Below are 20,556 nucleotides of genomic sequence, written 5' to 3'. Positions count from 1 at the left end.
CTATTTTAGAAAGTGAAAAATAAAAAGAGGCTATTTAGGAGATTCACAGTATTTAAATTGAACGAAATAAACTTTAAATGAAAACAGCTTAATCAGTGACAAATATTTAATTTAATTTTAATTAAAAATAATTAAAATGAAAATAAGTTTATTTCGGATTCAGATATTTAATTAAATGGAATTACATATACTTTAAACAGATCGTCTCTCCAATCTCTCACTCCTTTTCAACTCACGACTTAAGAAAATGCAAAAGGAAAATGAGTGTAAACGAAAAGAAAAGTAAACATAATTTCAGAAACTCGAAGCAAAAAATCTATAGTAATTTACACATATATAGCATATGCATTTTTTAATACTGCTTCTATTAAATAAATGGTATTAAACTAAACAACTATTAGAAACTCTCTCTTTTTTTATCTCCTCAAAATCTCGGAGAAAAATCTTAATATTTTTTCAAAAATTTTGTCAATTTACAATATATTTTGTCGGCTCCACTGATTTTAAATATTATAAAAGCCTTTCTAGAATTGGCCTGAATTGGTTATCAAATTGCTTTTAAAATTTATTTTACTTATTTTTATTTTTAGATACTATTAATGTAGGTGATTATAACCATGAGCCTCTAGGGCGTCTAGAGTATATGCTTTTGTTTTTATTCCTTCGGTTTAATCAATATCTCAAATCGATTTGTTCTTCTACAACTCATCCGGTTCGACCAACCTGAAAACAGAATCAGAATTACTTGTAACACCACATGGGGAGGAGTAGGACACCAGGTTGATTGTTGAAAGGCATGGCTGCCATGTGTTTCTTGAATTTTAGCACATACTATGCAAAAGACAAAAACACCCTTAAACTATTTTCAAATTTCCCATTTTACCCTCTCTTTCTCCAATCATTCGTCTTCCCCCGTCGCTCTTCTCTCTCCGTAATCAATCAGCCATGGCGGTTTCTATCTTTACACCTCCAAAACCTCCCTCTCTCTCTACCCCGATTCCGCCTTCTTAACGACTCGATTCCAATGGCGATTGTGACGGGAGATCGCTACGTTGAGAAGCTACAGAAGTTTCTAGAAGAAGAAACCGAGTCTCTCCTCGAGGAAACGATTGTTCTCAAGCTCAATCCAGCTGGTCTTCACTATATCCACCTCCGCCTTGACTCTCTCCGTGAGCTCGAGCGCATGCTCTCCGGCGCTCCTGTTGACTACCTTCGCGCTTACGTGTCCGACCTCGGAGACTACCGCGCGCTCGAGCAGCTCCGTCGTATACTCCGAATCCTCACTTCGGTTAAGGTCGTCTCCACGCTTCCTTCCCCGGCTCGTGATCCGACGCCGTTGTCTCTTATTCCCTTCGGTAGGCTTAAGGTTTTGGAACTTCGTGGCTGCGATTTGTCTACTTCTCCGGCTAAGGGCTTGCTCGAGCTCCGTCACACCTTGGAGAAGATCATCTGCCATAACTCCACTGTTAGTTACAATTTTGTTACCTTTGTACCGAGAAATTGAACACTATTTTTTTCTTTTTCGAATTATCTCCACAGAAATGGTCCAGACTAGTCACTTGTTACCGCGGTCTCGGCGGTCCCCGACGATGCCAAAATGTTAATTCTCGAGTGGCGTGGCAGGAGCTTCACCTTATTAGTCTTTTGTCCTCAAGTTAATCACCACCAGACTACAAACCCTAAACCCTGGTCAAAATAAAACGATTAAAAAAATTGAGAGACGATTAAAAAAAATTAAACACTATGTGTAGTTGGAATGGATAATGAGCAGTTGAAGTTATATATCTATGAATCGTTTTGAGTAATGTTTTGGTACCATTTGATGTAGGATGCGTTGCGGCATGTTTTCGCCAGTAGAATTGCCGAGATAACGAATTCGCAGGAGTGGAACAAGTTGGCGGTTGTATCATGTTCTTGTAACCGTCTTGTGCTCATGGATGAGTCCTTGCAGCTTCTTCCAGCTGCTGAGTCGCTTGATCTGAGTCGAAACAAGTTTGCGAAAGTGGATAATCTCAGGAGATGCACCAAACTGAAGCACCTTGATCTTGGTTTCAATCATCTTAGAACGGTCTCTCACTTGAGTCAGGTGAAAGAAACTTCAGGCTTCATTATATCCATGCATGTGTTTCGTTTTATCTTAGGTTATATAACATTCACGTTTGTTAGATGAGAAGGAATGTTGTAGTGCTCGCTTTTGTCCTTTGAGGTTCGTATTCTGATTGTCTAGGAATGATACATGCATCTGTCCTGAAGCTTTGATATTCACACTTGGGACCCATAACAGGTGTTTTGGGACAATGCAGGTATCATGTCATCTTGTAAAACTTGTTTTGAGGAACAATGCTCTAACTACGTTGCGTGGGATTGAGAACTTGAAGTCACTCGAAGGCCTTGATGTATCCTACAATATTATTTCAAATTTTTCGGAGTTGGAGTTGCTTTGGAGTCTTTCACTACTCAAAGAATTGTGGCTGGAAGGAAATCCAGTGTGCTGTGCTCGATGGTACAGGGCACATGTCTTCAGCTACATTGCTCTTCCAGATGGCGTAAGTTTCTTTATTCTTGTTTTGGAGATCTTGGAATTTTATCTAGACGAAAGAAATGGCACTGTCTGCTTTTGTTTGGCTTGTAATGCATCTTGTGGTGTACTGACTTTCAGCTGAAGCTAGATGGTAAACAGATAGGAACTAGAGAATTTTGGAAGAGGCAGATCATTGTAGCCCATAGACATAGTGAGCCTGCCAGCTACGGATTCTATTATCCAGCTAGAGAGGAAGGTAACGAAGAAGAAAACTGTAATAGAAAAAAGGTAAGTAGCCACAAGTCCACTCACAGTACACTTGCACACATGCATGCATATATTATTTTCTCTTGCTTGTATCGAACCTTTTCGTGATAGTGAATTAGGAAAAAATGTAGAAACGAAACAAAATTCAAGCCAGTTTGTTGGGCATTGTGGTGTGACTGTTTTGGTGAACGTTTCAGCCATGCACATGTGGCATTCAGCTTCTTTATTTGTTTCTTTTCAGCATCTTGGTTTATTTTGTTTGATAAATAATTACTGTAAGCTTATTGTTCTGTTTTAACCTTCAACAGAAAATGATCTGCCGCCTGGCTTCTATTGATTGCGAGGAAGAGAGCACCTACGTGAATTCTGACCAAGAGACTGTGTCATGTGATCACGAGAACAAAGACAATCTAAAGTGTGATCAAGATGCTGACATATTTGGTCTTATAAGGAAAGTTGAAAACCTGAAGAAAGAACGTTCTGTTCTATGGCTACGAGAGTTCAAGGAATGGATGGATCATTCATCAGAGGATTTTGCAGATGTCAGCAAAGACAGCTTGGGTACCAATATGGAAAATAAATACTGTACAAATACAACAGGAACCTCAAGGCAGCATAGTGGAACACGAAGATGTTCGTCCAGGTCTTTACGAGCTTCAAGAGATAAGAGCCATAGGAAAAATTTAGAATGCAATGGTTCATCTATGGATCACAAAACCGGTATGGATGATTTGAAGTACGTTGAAGGTAATGCGACACAGACTATGACTAGTGACATCTCTTCGTTAGGCCTTCAAGCTACAAATCAAAGTCAGGAATTTGCACCGGTTGAACCAAACAACCTGTTTTCTACAGCCCCTTCCGGGGGGAAGTTAGCGGAAAATGGAAATGCGTCAACATTGGATATAGGCCAGGATATAATGGGATCATTTTCATCAACTTATCCTGGGTCACCCCCTCATTATCAAAAAGATGTCTTGCATCGACGTCAGAACTTGGTGGAAGAAATCTTACAGCTGTCTGCAGATTCTTATTCAGTCGCATCATCTGATAGCACAAGCAGCTGCAGTGAAGATGATAACTATGACTCTGAGTCTGAGTATTCGAACCATGAAAACAGTCGGTTGACAGATCTTATTGATGTGAATAGACTGCGTGAGGAGATTCCAGGGTGTGAACCGAAAGTAACAAGCTCTCTTGATTCTCAACCGCAAAATGGTAGTAGCATAATAGGATCTTTAAGGACTGATGGATCGATGAAGGAGAATACTCTTTCTGAATTGCATAGTGGTGAACATATTTGCCATTTGGTTGAGACAAAGACAAGCATAAGGAAACCTATTAAACGATATGTTTCCTTCCGGAAAGAGGAAAGTTGCATTACTAATGCGGAGGCATCTCTCATTGGTGACGCAGATATTTGTTTTTCTGGTTCTGATCATTTGCTAGGAAGTTCTCTGTCAATGATGTGTAGTAGTAGTGGTAGGAATATTAGATGTTTGGGGACTGACAGAACACATGAAGGAAAGGGTGCTTCAGTAGAGGAATATTTTTCAGCAAAACTGGCAGATTCCAGCTCTCAAGAAACTTGTAGGACGTACATGAGCTGTGATTATATACTACAGAAAGGTTCTAAGTACAAACAACGGTGAGTTTTTGTAACACTTTCGTGGTTTAGTTTGTAGTGGTAAATGATGGTAATATCAAGTCCCTTCGGTAGGTTTATACATAGGTTTTTTAATTCTTGACTTGCTGAGAGAGATGTGATATCATCCTTTTTTTTTTTATTATGGCTAAGCTTTCTTAGTATTCAACGGAATTGTTTGCATTAGATTTAGATGCTTGGGCTTTCTTGAAGTGGGTGATGTGTGAAAAATCGTACTTGAATTTTTATTTATCTTATTTAACTTCATAGCTAGTTGAGAAGCATCGTTATACCAGGAAGCTATTTGTTATCTTCCCTTTTGACTGTATTCTGAAATACAGGGAAGCAGTGTTGCTGCTGAGCACCCTAAACAAGCTTTACGTGCTACTCGTGGGTGTGTCTACGACTTATCAAGGTTAGACTGATCATCTGTGTTCCTTTGCCTATCATGTCATAAGTTTTGCTGATGCTGAGTTCTTAACGGCCTCGGGTCTCTGCAGGGAGCACCTTAAGTGTACTGTGTTCCCATGAAATCAGCGAGTTACAAGACGTTTCAGTTGGTCTAGGACTTCAGCTTGTGAGGTTGGTGTTGTTTCCGGCTTTGCCGATTTGGTTTATGTATATGTTCTGAATCCTTCTTGTTCTTTCTGTGTAGGCTACGCTTTTTGGAGGATGCAGAATACATTTTTGTTACTAAGTGCATTGAGAAGACAACAGAGTTACTCAATATCATACAAGTTTTTGATTCTCAGGATTCTAAATGCTCTCTTGGAAGGTAAGCTTTTTAACGTTCAGTCTAGAGTCGGCTGTGTAAATTTTTACTGTCGTAATCTTTTCTTCCATGTTAATGGCAGTCTAGAGAATATTCAGGTGGACTTGTTTGAGAAAGAAATTTGTGGAGGATTGAAGCTGAGTATATTCCAGTACAATATTCTTCAATTTCAGAGCAGCACCCTTGGAGGTATAGTCTTTCTTGTGTGTCCATCCAATTATCTATGATATCCTAGATTGATATAAAATGGTTCACTCAAATTTGCATCTCCCCTTAAACCACAACTGAAAATAAGCTTGAGAGTGTATCTTCTATTGATAGTTCCGCAAACTTGTGGTTAGGCCAAATCAGTTACTTATGCTCACTTAGGCAACCCGGAGTATAGGATTCATATTCACAACAAGCCAATGTCCCTTCTTTTTTGTTACTGTGGTTTTATAACATATGGCGCTGAGCACTTTACCGGAGAAAATATTTTGGGTCCCTTGTTTGACTTGCATGTTCCTAATAAGGTGCAGTCTGCATCATGAACCATGAAACAGCACAGTCTCGTAACTACAGTCATCTATGTTCTCTGTGTCCAGAACCTACAATACATGCTATGACTGATTTGGAAACTAACATTTTTGTTTGATTTGCTGAATAGAAGCGTTGTGGCGTTGGCGGTCGCTATTTGTGGCTGGTGGGCGTCTCTTTATATGCAATGAAGACTTGGCACAACTTAGTTCTCAAAGAGCATATTCTTCTTCTGTTCCATATTACTCGCTTGACTCGTGCTGCTACATTTCTGATATATCTGAGACGGTAATAAGTGTCTTCATTCTTCTTTCCCTTTTGCTCGCGCTTCATCGAGATGTGATGTGAACGTTTCATGTACAAACTTGAAATTTGCCCTTCTCCAGATGCTTGAATCGCAAGGCAGGGTTGTGTCACTGAAGATCAAAGAGACCAGAGGAGTGGATTCAGTTATATGGAAGCTCAAGTGGTGCTGCACTGAGAAAGCACTCAAGTTTGTGACTTTGGTCAAAGCTCTTCACCCTGATTCGGCACAGTGTCCGTTGGCTGTAAGCTACAGAAGATAAGTCTTCGTTTGCTGTTTTTTTGTTTAGTTTTACAGGTCACTTTCTCTATGTAGTTATGTATATAGCGCACACGTACAGTGTTCATATTCATTTGATTCAATTTGTTAATGCGTTAAAATCATCAATGATCTATGTTTTCTTTCCGTTTCTAAGTCGGATTCATTTGATTCAAATTTGTTTATGGGTTAAACATCATCTCTCGATTGAATCTGGTGTCTACATAGTAACAAATATTTTGGCCGGAGGAATAAAATCGAAATAAATTGTATTTACACGCAGACATGAATGTTCAAACTGCTTAAATTACGCAGGCAGAGCAAGCTGACAGACGACGTGAACCACGTGGATACAGCTTTGGTACCACAAACAAATAACAGACACAGCTGTGTTGGCTTGTTCACTAGCAACTGAACTGATCTCGCTTTGTCCGGACAAGTTCTAGCGGTAATCTCTCCAGTGCCATCTGAAAAATCTCGCATGAATCGTTTACTTGCATCATCGCAAAGAAAAAAATCACATTAGGAAGTTAGATTTTCTTTTTTCTCACCCATAGTCTTGGAGCCGTAGGATCAGATTTAGGTTGTGCTTTGGCTAGCTTCGACTTGAAACTGATGGTGATGCACACCTTGAACTCCACTGAGAAGGGGCTGTTCCACAGAGACATTGGATCACAACGATCAGTCCAAATCATCCATCCCTCAGTGATCAGTTACTATTTGAGGTTTATAGAGAAGCAAAGAAACTTACCCTGCGAAAATGGATGGACACATCAGAAGCCGAGGAAGTAGAACGTAAATTGGAAGTGTCATCTTACGGCAGACATCTCCATCTGCAATCTGAACATGAGAGACGATAAGAAGAACTGTCTTTAATCTCTTGGCAAGAAATTTCGACACTACAACTGTTGCATAAACGGGTAGTAGTTAACCTGTGTAGACTGAATCAAAGAGGTCTCAGTAACAATTCTCTCCCCCACAATTATCGACTCAACACGGAGTAGGTGAATGTCGATAGAAGTAATAGGAACTGAAGATGCTTCCACTGTTAACTCGCCACTAAGTGGATCCTGCAAAGAGCATTGAGTGGCTAATTTTCCGGTAACTCGGAAACCACCTATTGAGATCAATATTCAGATTAATTCTCTCGTTAACAGATCACAAAAAACTATGAAATCTCCAAAAGTAGAAGACAAACCTGACTTAATCTCGGGAAGTAAAGGATGTCTCTGAGTGTCTTGAGTGATGTAGAAGATGACCATTTCCGGAGGAAGCGGCCTCTCAGGAAGATCAACTTCAACCCCAAAAAGAAAAACATCACAACAAAATTCAAACTTGTCCACACAAAGAAGTCAAAAAAAAAAAGTTACCTCTACCACTCTCGATTATAAACTCCATTGTTGCAGATAAAGGTTTATGCAAGTATCCTCGCGGTATATCTACAGTAAGTAGATACTGTCACAGATATTTGCATACAATCAATATACCAATTCTCAGATAAAACTAACCAAATCCTTTTTAAAAAAATGATCAAAGATACACTAACCTGAATGTTGATATTAGTTCCATGAAACGTCTCATAGAACTTTTCTGCAATGCTTTCCCCAGACTCCCTCAGATTCACAGAGAAAGGTATCTACCAACAACAACAACAAGTTTCTTAATACTTGAAAACAATCAAACGTTCTCAAATGGTACAACTACCTCTGTAGTTCCGGGAGGGATTCTCCCAGAAGATCTGACTTGGATCGTCTTCTTTCTAATGACAATGTTCAAGAGTCAGCTTAAGCAAGAGTGTGTAACAGATGAGCAATGCTTACACTATTTGGATAGGTTTGATGACGCCATAGAAAGACTCTATAACTCCAGCTGAGCCTCCACGCACCTGAGGTCAGAGGGAGAAATCGATTTTTTTTAGGTTTGGAATTTGAATTGAAACAAAGGTTTGATCGAGAATCTGAAAACCTGCAAATTGACTGATCCGTTGACTGATAAACGTATCGATTGGTGGGAGATCGAGTTGGGAGATTTTATCACGATTTTTCCTTCCACTGGTTCCTGGAGAAAATTGAAAGCCTGAGATTTTCAAAATTCGTTTTCTATATCGTAAAGGAAAAAATTCGAGACGTACTGAAGAGCGGTAGATTCGATTTGAACGAGAAAGCTTGACGCTCACCGTCGTCGTCGTCGTCATTGAATCACCGAACTGAGCTGCTTCCACGAGGAGGAGGCAGACAGGTTTTGTGGTTATTTCAACGGCGAAATGATTAAAGACGGCAAGAAGTTCTCTCTATGATAAGACAAACCGCATGGTGTGTCTTTTTTTTTTTTTGTCATCCGGTAAATTTATATCATATTTATTCAACTAAGGATTACACCGAGCCGGCAAAAGTTTGTTTGTAACTTTTTCAGAGGCATAAGCCACTTAAGTATGTGTTTAAGGGCATCATTAACTCCGGTCTCTTAGACTGGGGTTTTTAACTCATGATTTGACTTTTTTTTTTTATTTTTTTTTTGCTAAGAGACGGTTCTTATATCTCACGGTTTTTAGTTTTTCTTAGTTAAAATCTAAGAAAAGATAAGAGTCGTCTATTGGTCGAAGCTAAGAATCTCAGTTAAGAGACTGCGGTTAATCATGGTTTAAGTGAGTGTGTTTTTTTTTTGTTAAGTAAGGGTGTTTGAGAATGACAAAATATCAGAGCTAGTTAGTGTAATAGTTGGAAACTGTATGAAGTGTAGTTAGTTCTCTCTGAGGAATAAAATCATTCAGAAAATTTGTTGAAAGAATCAGAGATTCACAAAGTGTGTTGTGTTATATTATTCATTTTAACTAAAATCATATAGACCAAAGATTCAGTATTTCATTTCAGTTTCCTGAACTCGTCACTTACGAAAGATTGTTCCCTTCACCTTGCAGGAAGGTTATTACAGAAACAACCATTTTTTTATTTTTTTTGCTAAAAAGAAACAACCAACTTTGGGAATAGAATGTACAACAACACAGGTTAGTTTCAATATTTTGTATATTTTCCTCTCTCTCTCTTGAGAACAATTTCTTAACATAACCAAAAGCCTTTTAACTTTTACAACACAATAAGCGTTTCTTTATAAATGTTAGCCAAGTTTTTTTGAGACAACAGAAGAGGATATTATGACAAGTATACACAACATGCTTCAAAGTAGCAAAACAAACGGATGGATTTTTTTTTTAAAGAGAGTACTAATTAAAGAGAGCTTCACTATAATAAGTAACCCTCCTAAGCCAAATCCACATTCTCTTACTACTTGTGAAACCGATGGAGCACTTAATTCATTTGATCTTCACATGGCAGCTCGTAACGACACAATGGACAAACATGACTGGTCTCAAGCCACTTCACGATACACTCCTCGTCGAACACATGTCCACAAGCCAATGGCACAACTCTTCCTCCATTCTTAAACTCCTCCAAACAAATTGTGCACTCTTCCAAGCTAATCTTCTTCTTCTTCTTCTTCTTCTTCTTGTTCATGTTTTCCTTTTCGATCTTCTTCTTGTATACTTTCCTTATTAGGGTTTTGACCACGACCTTGCTAGCGGGTATAAACCGGGTGTTATTACTCGTCTCGTCGAAGGAGACTTGAATGGCTTCTTCAATCTGAGACCGAGAATCAGGAAAAAGATCCATCTGAACCGATAAAGCACATTCAAGAGAATAGCCACTGTTACTTGTGAAACAAGCTACACCGTCAATGTAGGCAACTAGTTTCCTCATCGCATCACCAATAACGTCGTCGTCGACGATATTGGCTTCCACCAGGAGGAAACACTTCAATTCCCGTACGATCTGACAGTCGGAGTCTTCGTCCTCATCACAACCGAATACGTCTTGTATGGAGTGCGACCTAGTCGTGAATGGCGTGTCAAACTCATCATCGTCGCCAAAGATCGTGGCAGTGACTGTGATCGTGCCAGCTTCTTCCGGTTGAGGATTGTTATCGATTTCGTGGTCGAAATTGATTCTCATGGCTACTTTACTCGAGAAACACTATCATTCGAAGATAACAGACCTAAAATAGTTAATGTTTTGTTTTAGGGTTGTGTTGAATTTATAAGAATGGTGATCACCTCAACACTTTTTTTACCGACACCGAATCAACCGACACCTAACAATATCCTTTAGCAAAAAATAATTTTCTTTTTCTGTTTGGTTTCCTCTTAAATATATAGAATTTGTTAACCAACGTAAAGAGATGTAAGTTACAAATAAGGGGAATTTGGCGTTTTTGAATAATGTTCTCTTGGTTTTTTTTTTTTTTTTAATTTTTACATTGCAACTATTTTTCGTTGCGAATAATCATATTCATTTTGGAAACATGAAACCCGTCTAGACTCATATCTATATTATTAAAAGAGAAGTACTCATATCAGAATATAGTTTTACAAAACGATTAAGATGAAAGGCGATAGAAACGGCGACGAGAGGGGAGCTAGGGTTTTCATCTCAGATCTTCTATTCTGTTCCCAGATCTGACTCTTTTCGCTTTCGAAAGGTGAAGCAGACTTAGGTTTCTCGTCGCAAGTCTTTGGAAACCAGATCTGGCAGTTCTCGTCAAGATTGAGAAGCAGATCTACGACCTCTGGTTCCAAAGTTCATTCTACCTGACCTCCTAGCAGTCAGTGTAGTTCATTAGGCCTGTGTGGCTTCGTTCCTGTTTTTGATAAGCGATGAATCGCACTAGAAAGAAGAAGGAATCATCGTTACTCCATGAGCTGAAAGAGCTTGAGCTATTGGAAGAGGGAGAGCTTGTGGATATCCCAGAGCTGGAAAACGAGGACTTGATAGAAGAAAACTCGATGAGCATCATCGTCAGATGTTTAAACCCTACAGTCCATAAGGTGGGGGGCTTGGTTAAGGCGCTACCTCCTATCTGGGGGATGGAAGAAGTGTTTAAGGGCAGAGGCGTGGGAGAGAATAAGGTTCAATTTTTCTTCCAGCACGAAAGGGACCTACAACATGTACTCACCAAAGGTCCTTGGTTTGTGAATGGCTGGATAGTCTCCCTCGACAGATGGGCCCCTAACCCAGGACCAGAGTTCCTATGTAGAATCCCCTTCTGGATCCGTATTAGGGGGATTCCGGTTCACCTCCTCAAGAAAGAAGCAGTTGAAGGCTTAATAGGGCCGCTGGGAAAAGTGGAGAAAGTTGAGCTACATGCGAAGAACTCCTCTTCGGTGGAGTATATACGGGCTTTGGTTTGGATTAACACAGAGGAACCGCTGCAATTCAGGAGGATTGCGCGTTTTAAGTCAGGGGAAATAGTTCCAACAGAATTGGAATACGAGAAGCTGATCAAGGTGTGCTTCATCTGTAAGCGTCTAACACATGACCAGCTCTACTGCCCTATGCAAGAGGGCCGCGAGACGCTTGAACGTGGCCGTAGGACAGCTGACAGACAGGAAGGGGAAGCTGCGATCTTAGCTAGCTCCAGAAGGCAAAACAAGGAGTCGACGGAGAGGAGACCAATCACTAAGAGAACTCCAAAAGGAGGTCGAATATCTAGATCGGAGCAATCTCCACGCAGAGCTGTGAGCACACGCAAACGAAGTGAGGCTGAAAGGAAAGGCAAAAATATGGTAGGATCCTCTTCGCAGGTGTGGCAACCAAAGAGTACTCAAAGTCTGCCTACTAAACAAGTTGGGGGTTCACGGAGCACAGAGGAATCATCAGCCGTTCCACGGACTAGAAGTGACTCTCAGGGCCCGATGACAACAGGAGCATCCTCAGGAGCAAGTCACGAATCTCCATCTGTCTTTAATAGGCTTGGAGGAAGACAAGACGTCCATTTGCACTCTGGCCAGAGCTCTGAAAAACAGAGAAGTAATGAGAAAACAAACTCATCGGTTTTCGAAAGACTAGGGGGACAAGAGGCGAGCCCCATTCTGGAAAAAAGAATCACTGAAGCAGAGCCAAGTGGTAATAAGAGAAGGAGGCTTAGCAGAAGTGACGAGAGGATTCCAAAAAAGGCCAAGGTTGGAGAACTCCAAGAAGAAGGAACCCCATCGGTCTTTGAGAGGCTAGGCTCGCAAGGCAAGGGTTCTGGAGAAAGAAGTTCGGGGAGTAGGAGCTCAAGTGAGAAACATCATTCTGCCTCTGTGGCAGCCAATGTCCCTAACCGTTCCGCGCAGCGGATAGTGCTAGGGAGTGGAAAAATTGTGGAAGAAGGGTTGATGGGTAATTCCAACCCTTCGAGCCATTTATGAGGATATTGAGCTGGAACTGTCAGGGGTTAGGGAATACCCCGACAGTTCGTCAGCTGCAGGAGATACACCGGGTGTATTCTCCTGATATAATATTCCTCAGTGAGACAAAGAACAGAAGATGGTATATGGAAGAGATCATGGTAAAGCTTGGATTTCATGATCTTAGAACAGTGGAACCAATTGGTAGAAGTGGAGGATTAGCTGTCCTATGGAAAGAGGCATGTAAAGTGGAGATCTTACAAGCACACAGGCGGCTAATTGATCTAAAGGTTACCTGGAAGGATAAATCTTTCTTCCTCACAGGTGTATACGGAGAGCCAGTGAAAGGAAATCGAAGTGGGGTGTGGGAGAGACTCACCAGAATAGGAGTTAACAGAGATGCGCCTTGGTTTTTAACCGGCGACTTCAACGAAATAGTGGACCAATCAGAGAAACTTGGTGGAGCTCTTAGGAGCGATGTAGAAGGAGCAGAGTTTAGGCAGATGATGTCTGACTGCGGCCTCTGGGAAATCCAACACAAGGGCTACAAGCTTTCCTGGCATGGAGTTAGGAACAATGATCTGGTACAATGTAGGCTTGACAGGTCATTGGCAAATCAGGAGTGGCTTCACCTTTTCCCGTCAGCGTCAGCGCGCTACCTCAGTAAAGGCTGCTCTGACCATAGCCCGGTTATGAACTTTCTTGATGGAGTGGAGTGGAGAAAGCGACCTATGTTCAGATATGATCAGCGGTGGATCAAGAAGGAAGGTTTCTCAACAACTGTGATGAGCAGCTGGTGCGGTAGAGAAGCAGGACAGGTGAGCTTAATGCAGAGAGTAGCAAACTGTAGGAAAGCTATCTCAGGATGGAAGAAGACCGCCAAACCCAACTCTGCTATCAGGATACAAGAGCTCCATCATCGGATGGATGAGGCTTCCCGCAGGAATCTTTATGTGCCGGGAGAGCTAAAGCAACTAAGGCAGGAGCTCAATGAGGAGTATTACAATGAAGAAATTTTTTGGAGGCAGAAGAGTAGGCTGGATTGGCTGAAGGCGGGAGACCAGAACACACGGTTTTTCCATGCAATCACTAAGAACCGTAGAGCGCAGAACCAGATTCATAGCCTGGTGGACGCAGATGGAAAGGAATGGTTTGAAGAAGGGGACCTGGGGAGAGTGGCGGAGAGTTACTTCAAGACCCTTTTTTCTTCAGAAGAGGTAGGCATCAGCTTGCAGGAGTGGGAGAACATGCCCCCAAAGGTTTCTCAGGATCAAAATGAGGAGCTCCTACAGGAGGTAACTATGGAGGAAGTGAAACGAGCTGTTTTTGAGACAAATCCTCAAAAATGTCCGGGTCCTGATGGCATGAGTGCTTACTTCTACCAACATTTCTGGGAGACTGTGGGCAGGGATGTTACAGAGATGGTGAAGAAGTTTTTCCAGACTGGAGAGCTAGAGGAGGGGATTAACAGAACCAACATTTGTTTAATCCCAAAGAAGCTTAATGCAAACAAACTAGCAGACTTCAGGCCTATCAGTCTCTGTAACGTGGCTTTCAAGATAATCACAAAAATATTAGCTAAGCGTCTCAAACGGATCCTTCCCCTCCTGGTCTCAGAAACACAGGCTGCTTTTATTGAAGGCAGAGTTATACAGGACAACATTCTGGTGGCACATGAACTTCTCCATGCGCTGAACTCGAATAATAAGTGTTCTGAGGAGTTTATAGCAGTGAAGACAGATATCTCCAAAGCGTACGATCGGGTAGAGTGGCCTTTTTTGGAGATGGCGTTGAAGACCTTGGGCTTCTCAGACCATTGGAGAACGCTAATTATGGCTTGTGTGTCATCAGCTCAATATCAAGTTCTAATCAACGGGACTCCGTATGGTGATATCAAACCGACAAGGGGCCTAAGACAAGGTGATCCTATCTCGCCGTATCTCTTTGTAATTTGTACCGAGATGCTCGTGCAAATGCTAAGAAGAGCTGAGCAGAGAGGAGAGATTACGGGTCTGAAGGTGGCTAGGGGAGCCCCGGCGATCTCCCATCTGCTGTATGCAGACGATAGTCTTTTCTATTGCAAAGGAAGTACGGTGGAGCTAGACAACTTGCTGAATCTTCTGAGCAACTACAGCCTAGCCTCTGGTCAGCGGATCAATCATCAGAAGTCATGTATTTACTTCGGAAAGAATATTCCGCAGGAGAGAAGGGACCAGATTAAGGCTAAGATGGGGATAGAGCAGGAAGGAGGAGAGGGAACTTACCTAGGGCTCCCAGAAGCTTTTGGTGGGTCTAAGGTTTCGATCCTTAGTTATCTGAAAGACAGAATGCGTGAGAGGGTTCAGGGCTGGCAGACGAGGTTCCTCTCGCCGGCTGGTAAGGAGGTGATGCTGAAAGCTGTCGCTCTTGCCCTCCCAACGTACACGATGGCGTGCTTCCTGTTACCCAAAACGGTCTGCAAGAAGATTGTTTCCATTATGTCGGAATTCTGGTGGAAAAACAAGCAGGAAAGCAGAGGCATCTATTGGAAGAGCTGGGAGCAGATGTGTAAGCCGAAAGCAAATGGTGGTTTAGGCTTCAAAGATATCGAGGCCTTTAATCTAGCATTGCTAGGGAAACAACTGTGGAGAATGCTGTCTGTTAAGGACTCTCTGCTAACTCGAGTCTTCAAGAGTAGGTATTTTGCGAAGTCTGATCCGCTGAGCGCATGATTAGGATCGCGGCCATCTTACGCTTGGCGAAGCATCCATGCAGCACAAAAGCTGATTCAACAAGGGGCTCGAGTGTTGATTGGCAGTGGAGAGGATACAAAAGTTTTCCAAGATTCATGGATCGGTCAACAACCAGCAAGAAGAGCACAGGTGGTGAGGTGGAATAGTCGGGACTCAAGACAATACCTCCGCCACAATCTAAGAGTAAGGGAGCTGTTGATCAACCAGGGAAGAGAGTGGAACATGGAGCTTTTGACAAGACTTTTCCCAGATGATGAAGCGAGGAATATATCAAAGATCCGAACTTGTGGGAATGGCAGTAAGGATATCTACATCTGGGATTACAACAAAAAAGGGCACTATACGGTCAAATCTGGTTACTGGGTTCAAGTCAATGTCCTTGATAGATCTGCAGCAGTGGAGATTGATCAACCAAGTCTAGACCACCTATTCCAGCTAGCGTGGAGCACAGAAACAAGTCCCAAAGTCCATCATTTCTTGTGGCGGTGCATTAGTAACCTGCTACCAGTCGCAGGGAATTTGGCTAGAAGACATATCGCAAAGGAAGCTGGGTGTCTTAGATGTGGCTGTGATACCGAAACTGTCAATCATGTTCTCTTTCAGTGTCCTTTTGCACGTTTGGTGTGGGCACTGTCACCTATTCCGGCCCCTCCAGAAGGTATTATAATGAACTCCCTGTACTCGAATATCTATCATGCTCTCAATATAAAGAAGGAATATCCGAGAGAAGATATACAAGCAGAGATAGTGCCTTGGATTCTATGGCGCTTGTGGAAAAACAGAAACGAGTTGCTGTTTAAGGGGAAAGAATTTGAGGCAGGGAGTCTCCTTCTGAAAGCTCGAGAAGATCTAGAGGATTGGCAAGGAAGGTGTCAGGCGGAGATAACTGCGGCTGAGAAAAATGAGGCTAAGAGAGCTACCACCTCTGTCCAAACACATACTTGGAAGCCACCCCCCACTGATTGGTTCAAATGCAATAGTGATGGAGCTTGGCATCAGAATAGAGAGACCAGTGGGCTTGGTTGGATTTGTAGAGACGCGAGTGGTCATGTGTTATGGGCAGGGGCGAGAGCGGTAACAAAGATGGACTCATCCATCCTTACGGAGGCTGAAGCGTTGAGATGGGGAGCAGAAACTTTGGCAGGGTTTGGATATAAGAATGTCATCTTCGAAACTGATTCTCTGTCATTGGTTAAGATGATAAATGGTAATGAGGAGGTCTGGCCGGTTCTGCAACCAACTGTCGAGATGATTCGCCATGCTTTGTTACGAATTCAGAGTTATGAAGTGCGGTTCTACCCTAGAGGAGGAAATAAGGCTGCTGACAGAATAGCAAAGGAAACTATCACTTTTGTGTCTAATGTTCCCAAGTTATATTCTGTAGTGCCATTGTGGTTGAATTATCATGTGAGGTCTGATAAAACAGTGTACTCAAGCAATATTGGCTAATGAAAGTATTTGATGAGTTAAAAAAAAAAAAAAAAAAAAAGAGAAGTACTCATTAAAAAATATCCCTAAGTTTTCTAACTTATTTACACTTCCATGCCACTGAGAATTAAATTAAACTACTTATTTTAATGCTTATTTTTTCAGTTAATTTAGTGAGTTTTTTTTAATCAAATTTAAACTTAATGTCACTAAATGAACCTACATATTTTAATGCTTGTCTTTTTCAGTTAAATTAATGTGTTTTTCTTAATCAAATTTAAACTTAATGTCATTAAATGAACCTACAAATACATCATATTTAACGTAGCTTATTACGGACGAGTACAGCCCAATAATGAACTTGAATTTTATTTTTACGAAAATGTGAATCACTTGACGCATGTAATATTTAAAATATATTAACTACAATATAACAAATGCATATAACCTTCATATACTTTAGTTTGAAATGATCATGCTCAAGTTTTATATAGCCAACTTACATCATGCATCGATCGATGTTATTCAAACCACATACAGTTTTCGTTTTCCTTATAGGATGTATCAACCAACCAATCATCCTATTGATTTTCTAAGCTTTATAAAAAAACAAATCAATAAATACAAACTCAAAATCCAATATCTTCTATTAATCAAAACATAATATCTTCAATGTCGTATCTTTAATGTACCTATTAAATATATAATTTGTAACCATAATTACACTAATTATAAGAATATATTTGATTACAACCAATTGATCTATTACTTCGGTAATTGATTTGCTTGCAGAAGAGAAAACAATAAATTTAAAATTTGTAAGAATATAAAGTTATAGAGATTCCAACCAATTGTCTATACTTGCGTATGATTTTCGCATAATAAGCTTCAACTTGAACATTGAAAAAGATAGAAACATTTTTTTAATCTTTTACCGACACATAACTTAAACAAAATGAAGAGTTAAACGTAATTTTTTTTGTTACACTTCCCGGAAAAAAACAGTTACAACATGGGCTTTCATAATATGCTTTTTTAACATATTAATGTTATGGACATTTAATAATTATCTTGACGAAAAACAGAGACTATAAATAATTTATTATTAATAAAATTATGAAATTATTTACAATTTGAGGACTAATTCATCGTCCTTTTTTATATGTTAAATTTTTCATAGAAGTTTAAAAATCATTGTATTTTCTTTAAACATGTATAACTAATTTATAATCTTTTATGCCATACTAAGTCATAATATAATATTTCTTTATATTTTATATTAATAACCATTGTTTTTATATATCGTCTACGATTCTCTAATTACGTCTGTTTGTTCTATTTTTTATATGATATTGAATATTCGTCATAAATAGATGGTTTAAGATGCCAAAAAATTATTTATTTGGTGAATATAATGCATCAAATATTACAAATACATCATTTAGTTAAATAAATAACCAAAAACCGATAATTTATACCCGCGCGCCTGCGCGGGTCAGGGTCTAGTTTAATTTCAAATTTATGTTTTATTATTATTTATTTTAGATTATATATTTGAAAATATTTATTTATTCAAGAGAAAATAAAAATATGGGAAAGAAAAGTTTTCAGATAGAGTAAACAAATTACTCATTTAAATTTATAAAAATTAATAAAATAACTAAATTTATTCAATTTTGTTTTTGGAATCTTCCTAATCATAAAATTGTGTACTTTTCCATAGTTTCTCAAACAAAATTATTCAAAATAGTTGAAATTACTATTTTGAACCATTGATAATGTCAAATGTAAATATTAATATTTAGAAAACATTTATATAAATATATGTTTCATTAAAACCATAAATCAATAAATATGTATATGATTTGAATAAATTTTATATAGACATGAACAAAACTTTGTATTGTGAGATTTTTTTTTTCAAAATAAAATTCATCTCCATTCTTTTTTTACTCTTTTTGATGTTATTTTATTAAATTACATCCACTGTCAATACTCTCGATAATTTTAGGCATTTTCTGTATATAGGGTTGCTGGATAGTTTGTAAGAACAATCAATATAATAAAACAATTATTGTACAAAAGAACATACTCTAAAGTAGCAAAACAAATGGATCGAATTGTTTTTTTTAAATTACTAAACAGAGCTTCATCACAACAAGTAACTCTCATAAGCCAAATCTACCCTCTCGTACTAATTGTTTAATCCATCGAGCACTTAATTAGTTCATTTGATCTTCACATGGAAACTCCAAACGACACAATGGACAAACATGACTTGTCTCAAGCCACTTGACGATACACTCCTCGTCAAACTCGTGTCCACAAGGCAAAGGCACAACTGTTCCTCCATTCTTAAACTCTTCCAAACAAATCGTGCACTCTTCCAAGGCGCTATTCTTCTTCTTGTAAATTTTCCTGATTAGGGATTTGACCGCGAGCTTGCTAGCGGGTCTAAACCGGGTGTTATTAGTGATCTCATCGAACAAGACTTGAGCGGCTTCTTCAATCTGTGACTGGGAGTCATCATCATCATGGAGATAATAAGGAGAGAGATCCAACTCAACCGATAAATCACATCCAGGAGAGTACCCACTACTACTGAAACAAGTTACAATAAGAACGTAGCCAAGTAGTTTCATCATCGTATCTCTAATAGTGTCCGCGTCGATATCTGCTTCCAGAAGGAAACACATCAATTCTCGTATGATTTGACACACGTAGTTTTCGTTCTGACCATCTAAACCGAAGAAGTCTTGTATGGGAAGCGAGCTTGTCGTGAATGACGTGTCAAAGTCATCATCGTCGCCAAGGATTGTGGCAGTGACTGTGATCGTGCCAGCATCTTCCGGTTGAGAATCACCAAAGACTTCGTGGTAGAAACTGGCTCTCATGACTAGTTTACTCAAAGAAAACTATTGAACAGGAATTTGACCTAATTTTTCTACGTGTTACGTAAAAGAAATAAGATGAATGGATGATGTTCGGTTTAATTAGGGTCGAGTTTGTATTTATAGTAGATGGATTAAGAGTGGGATCACATCAATTTCCATTTTTACTGATACAAGTCTAACATTTTCCTTTTTACTGTTTTATTTCCTTTTTCTTGTTATATAGAATTTCCTTTTTCAGGCTTAAAGATTATGTCTCCGATTGGTGACACATGTAGTATTTGAGTTGATTTACAATTAAAAAATATGATTTGATGTAACTTGCAGTAAAAACTATGGGGTAAAAGTTGTGAATTCTCGTTTGATATAAAAAATGAGTTACTATTTTAGTAATATAATTAACTGGTAACAATTTTGATGTATAAATTGTAACAATATTATTTAAAAATAATATAAATAATATTAAATAAAAAGCTAATAAGATATATTAAATTAACTAAAGATATTCACATATATATATATATATATATTATCTCCCATACATATAAAAATAATTTATGTACATAAATTTTTAGTTATCAGACAAAATTAGCAATTAAAATATATAAGCAATTTTGATTAACTAATTATTTAGAAAATATATTTTTTGGGAAATCTTTAGCTATATTAAATGATTAAATATATTATACTAACTAATAAAAAAAATGTACTGAACTATATGATTATGGTTTGTAAATTGTTGAATCTGTTAAAAAAATGCAAGTTGGCATTTATTAGAAAACTCAGAATTTTCTTTAAATCAAAGCTTAATACATGAGATTCTTGTGAAAAAAGTCGGAAACTGTATGAAAGTGTTGTAGTCTTTTTCGGAGGGAATAAAAACAACATGGTGTGTCTCTACATCAGATTCATCAAAACACAAAATGTCATTACAACGACAAGTAGTTAGCACGTGAAAGTTGGAAATAGTATGAAGTGTAGTTCAAGGTGATCTCATTA

General features: G+C 39.1%; 4 protein-coding genes across 7 annotated transcripts; 1 reads left to right on the top strand and 3 right to left on the bottom strand.

The window, feature by feature from the left end:
- The first annotated feature begins 887 nt into the window (after positions 1 to 887).
- On the top strand, positions 888 to 6,412 carry LOC106360413. 4 transcript variants are annotated; one of them, XR_001272757.3, is made up of 11 exons: positions 888 to 1,465; positions 1,829 to 2,086; positions 2,304 to 2,546; positions 2,660 to 2,809; positions 3,097 to 4,436; positions 4,775 to 4,848; positions 4,934 to 5,015; positions 5,089 to 5,208; positions 5,293 to 5,394; positions 5,852 to 6,009; positions 6,108 to 6,412. XR_001272757.3 is itself a non-coding variant. In XM_013800005.3 (11 exons), the coding sequence occupies exons 1-11, from the start codon at positions 1,025 to 1,027 to the stop codon at positions 6,285 to 6,287; spliced, it is 3,150 nt and encodes a 1,049-aa protein (XP_013655459.2). In that variant the 5' UTR covers positions 888 to 1,024; the 3' UTR covers positions 6,288 to 6,412. The 4 variants fall into 4 exon arrangements, 2 of the variants coding, with proteins under 2 accessions (XP_013655459.2, XP_013655457.2); XM_013800005.3 differs by having other exon boundaries at positions 5,288 to 5,394; positions 5,855 to 6,009; XM_013800003.3 differs by having other exon boundaries at positions 889 to 1,465; positions 5,288 to 5,394.
- Positions 6,413 to 6,464: 52 nt separating this feature from the next.
- On the bottom strand, positions 6,465 to 8,552 carry LOC106358656 (vacuolar protein sorting-associated protein 26C). The gene is made up of 11 exons (XM_048782010.1): positions 8,415 to 8,552; positions 8,249 to 8,341; positions 8,104 to 8,168; positions 7,988 to 8,042; positions 7,830 to 7,919; positions 7,654 to 7,738; positions 7,482 to 7,577; positions 7,216 to 7,400; positions 7,035 to 7,123; positions 6,835 to 6,934; positions 6,465 to 6,750 (listed from the first exon to the last, which is right to left on the bottom strand). Exons 1-11 carry the CDS (start codon positions 8,475 to 8,477, stop codon positions 6,688 to 6,690), a joined length of 984 nt encoding a protein of 327 aa, XP_048637967.1. The 5' UTR covers positions 8,478 to 8,552; the 3' UTR covers positions 6,465 to 6,687.
- LOC125610144 (E3 ubiquitin ligase BIG BROTHER-related-like) lies at positions 8,541 to 11,137 on the bottom strand. Its single transcript, XM_048782011.1, has one exon. The coding sequence runs from the start codon at positions 10,288 to 10,290 to the stop codon at positions 9,589 to 9,591; it is 702 nt and encodes a 233-aa protein (XP_048637968.1). The 5' UTR covers positions 10,291 to 11,137; the 3' UTR covers positions 8,541 to 9,588.
- A 6,978-nt stretch (positions 11,138 to 18,115) lies between these two features.
- Positions 18,116 to 20,439, bottom strand: LOC106358659 (probable E3 ubiquitin-protein ligase XERICO). The gene has a single exon (XM_048782009.1). It carries the CDS (start codon positions 19,558 to 19,560, stop codon positions 18,889 to 18,891), a length of 672 nt encoding a protein of 223 aa, XP_048637966.1. The 5' UTR covers positions 19,561 to 20,439; the 3' UTR covers positions 18,116 to 18,888.
- Positions 20,440 to 20,556: the final 117 nt, after the last annotated feature.

Source organism: Brassica napus, chromosome A6 (assembly GCF_020379485.1).
Source record: "Brassica napus cultivar Da-Ae chromosome A6, Da-Ae, whole genome shotgun sequence".
Lineage (NCBI taxonomy): Eukaryota > Viridiplantae > Streptophyta > Magnoliopsida > Brassicales > Brassicaceae > Brassica > Brassica napus.
The sequence above is the reverse complement of the archived record's forward strand: the minus strand, read 5'-3'. Positions and strand labels throughout refer to the sequence as shown.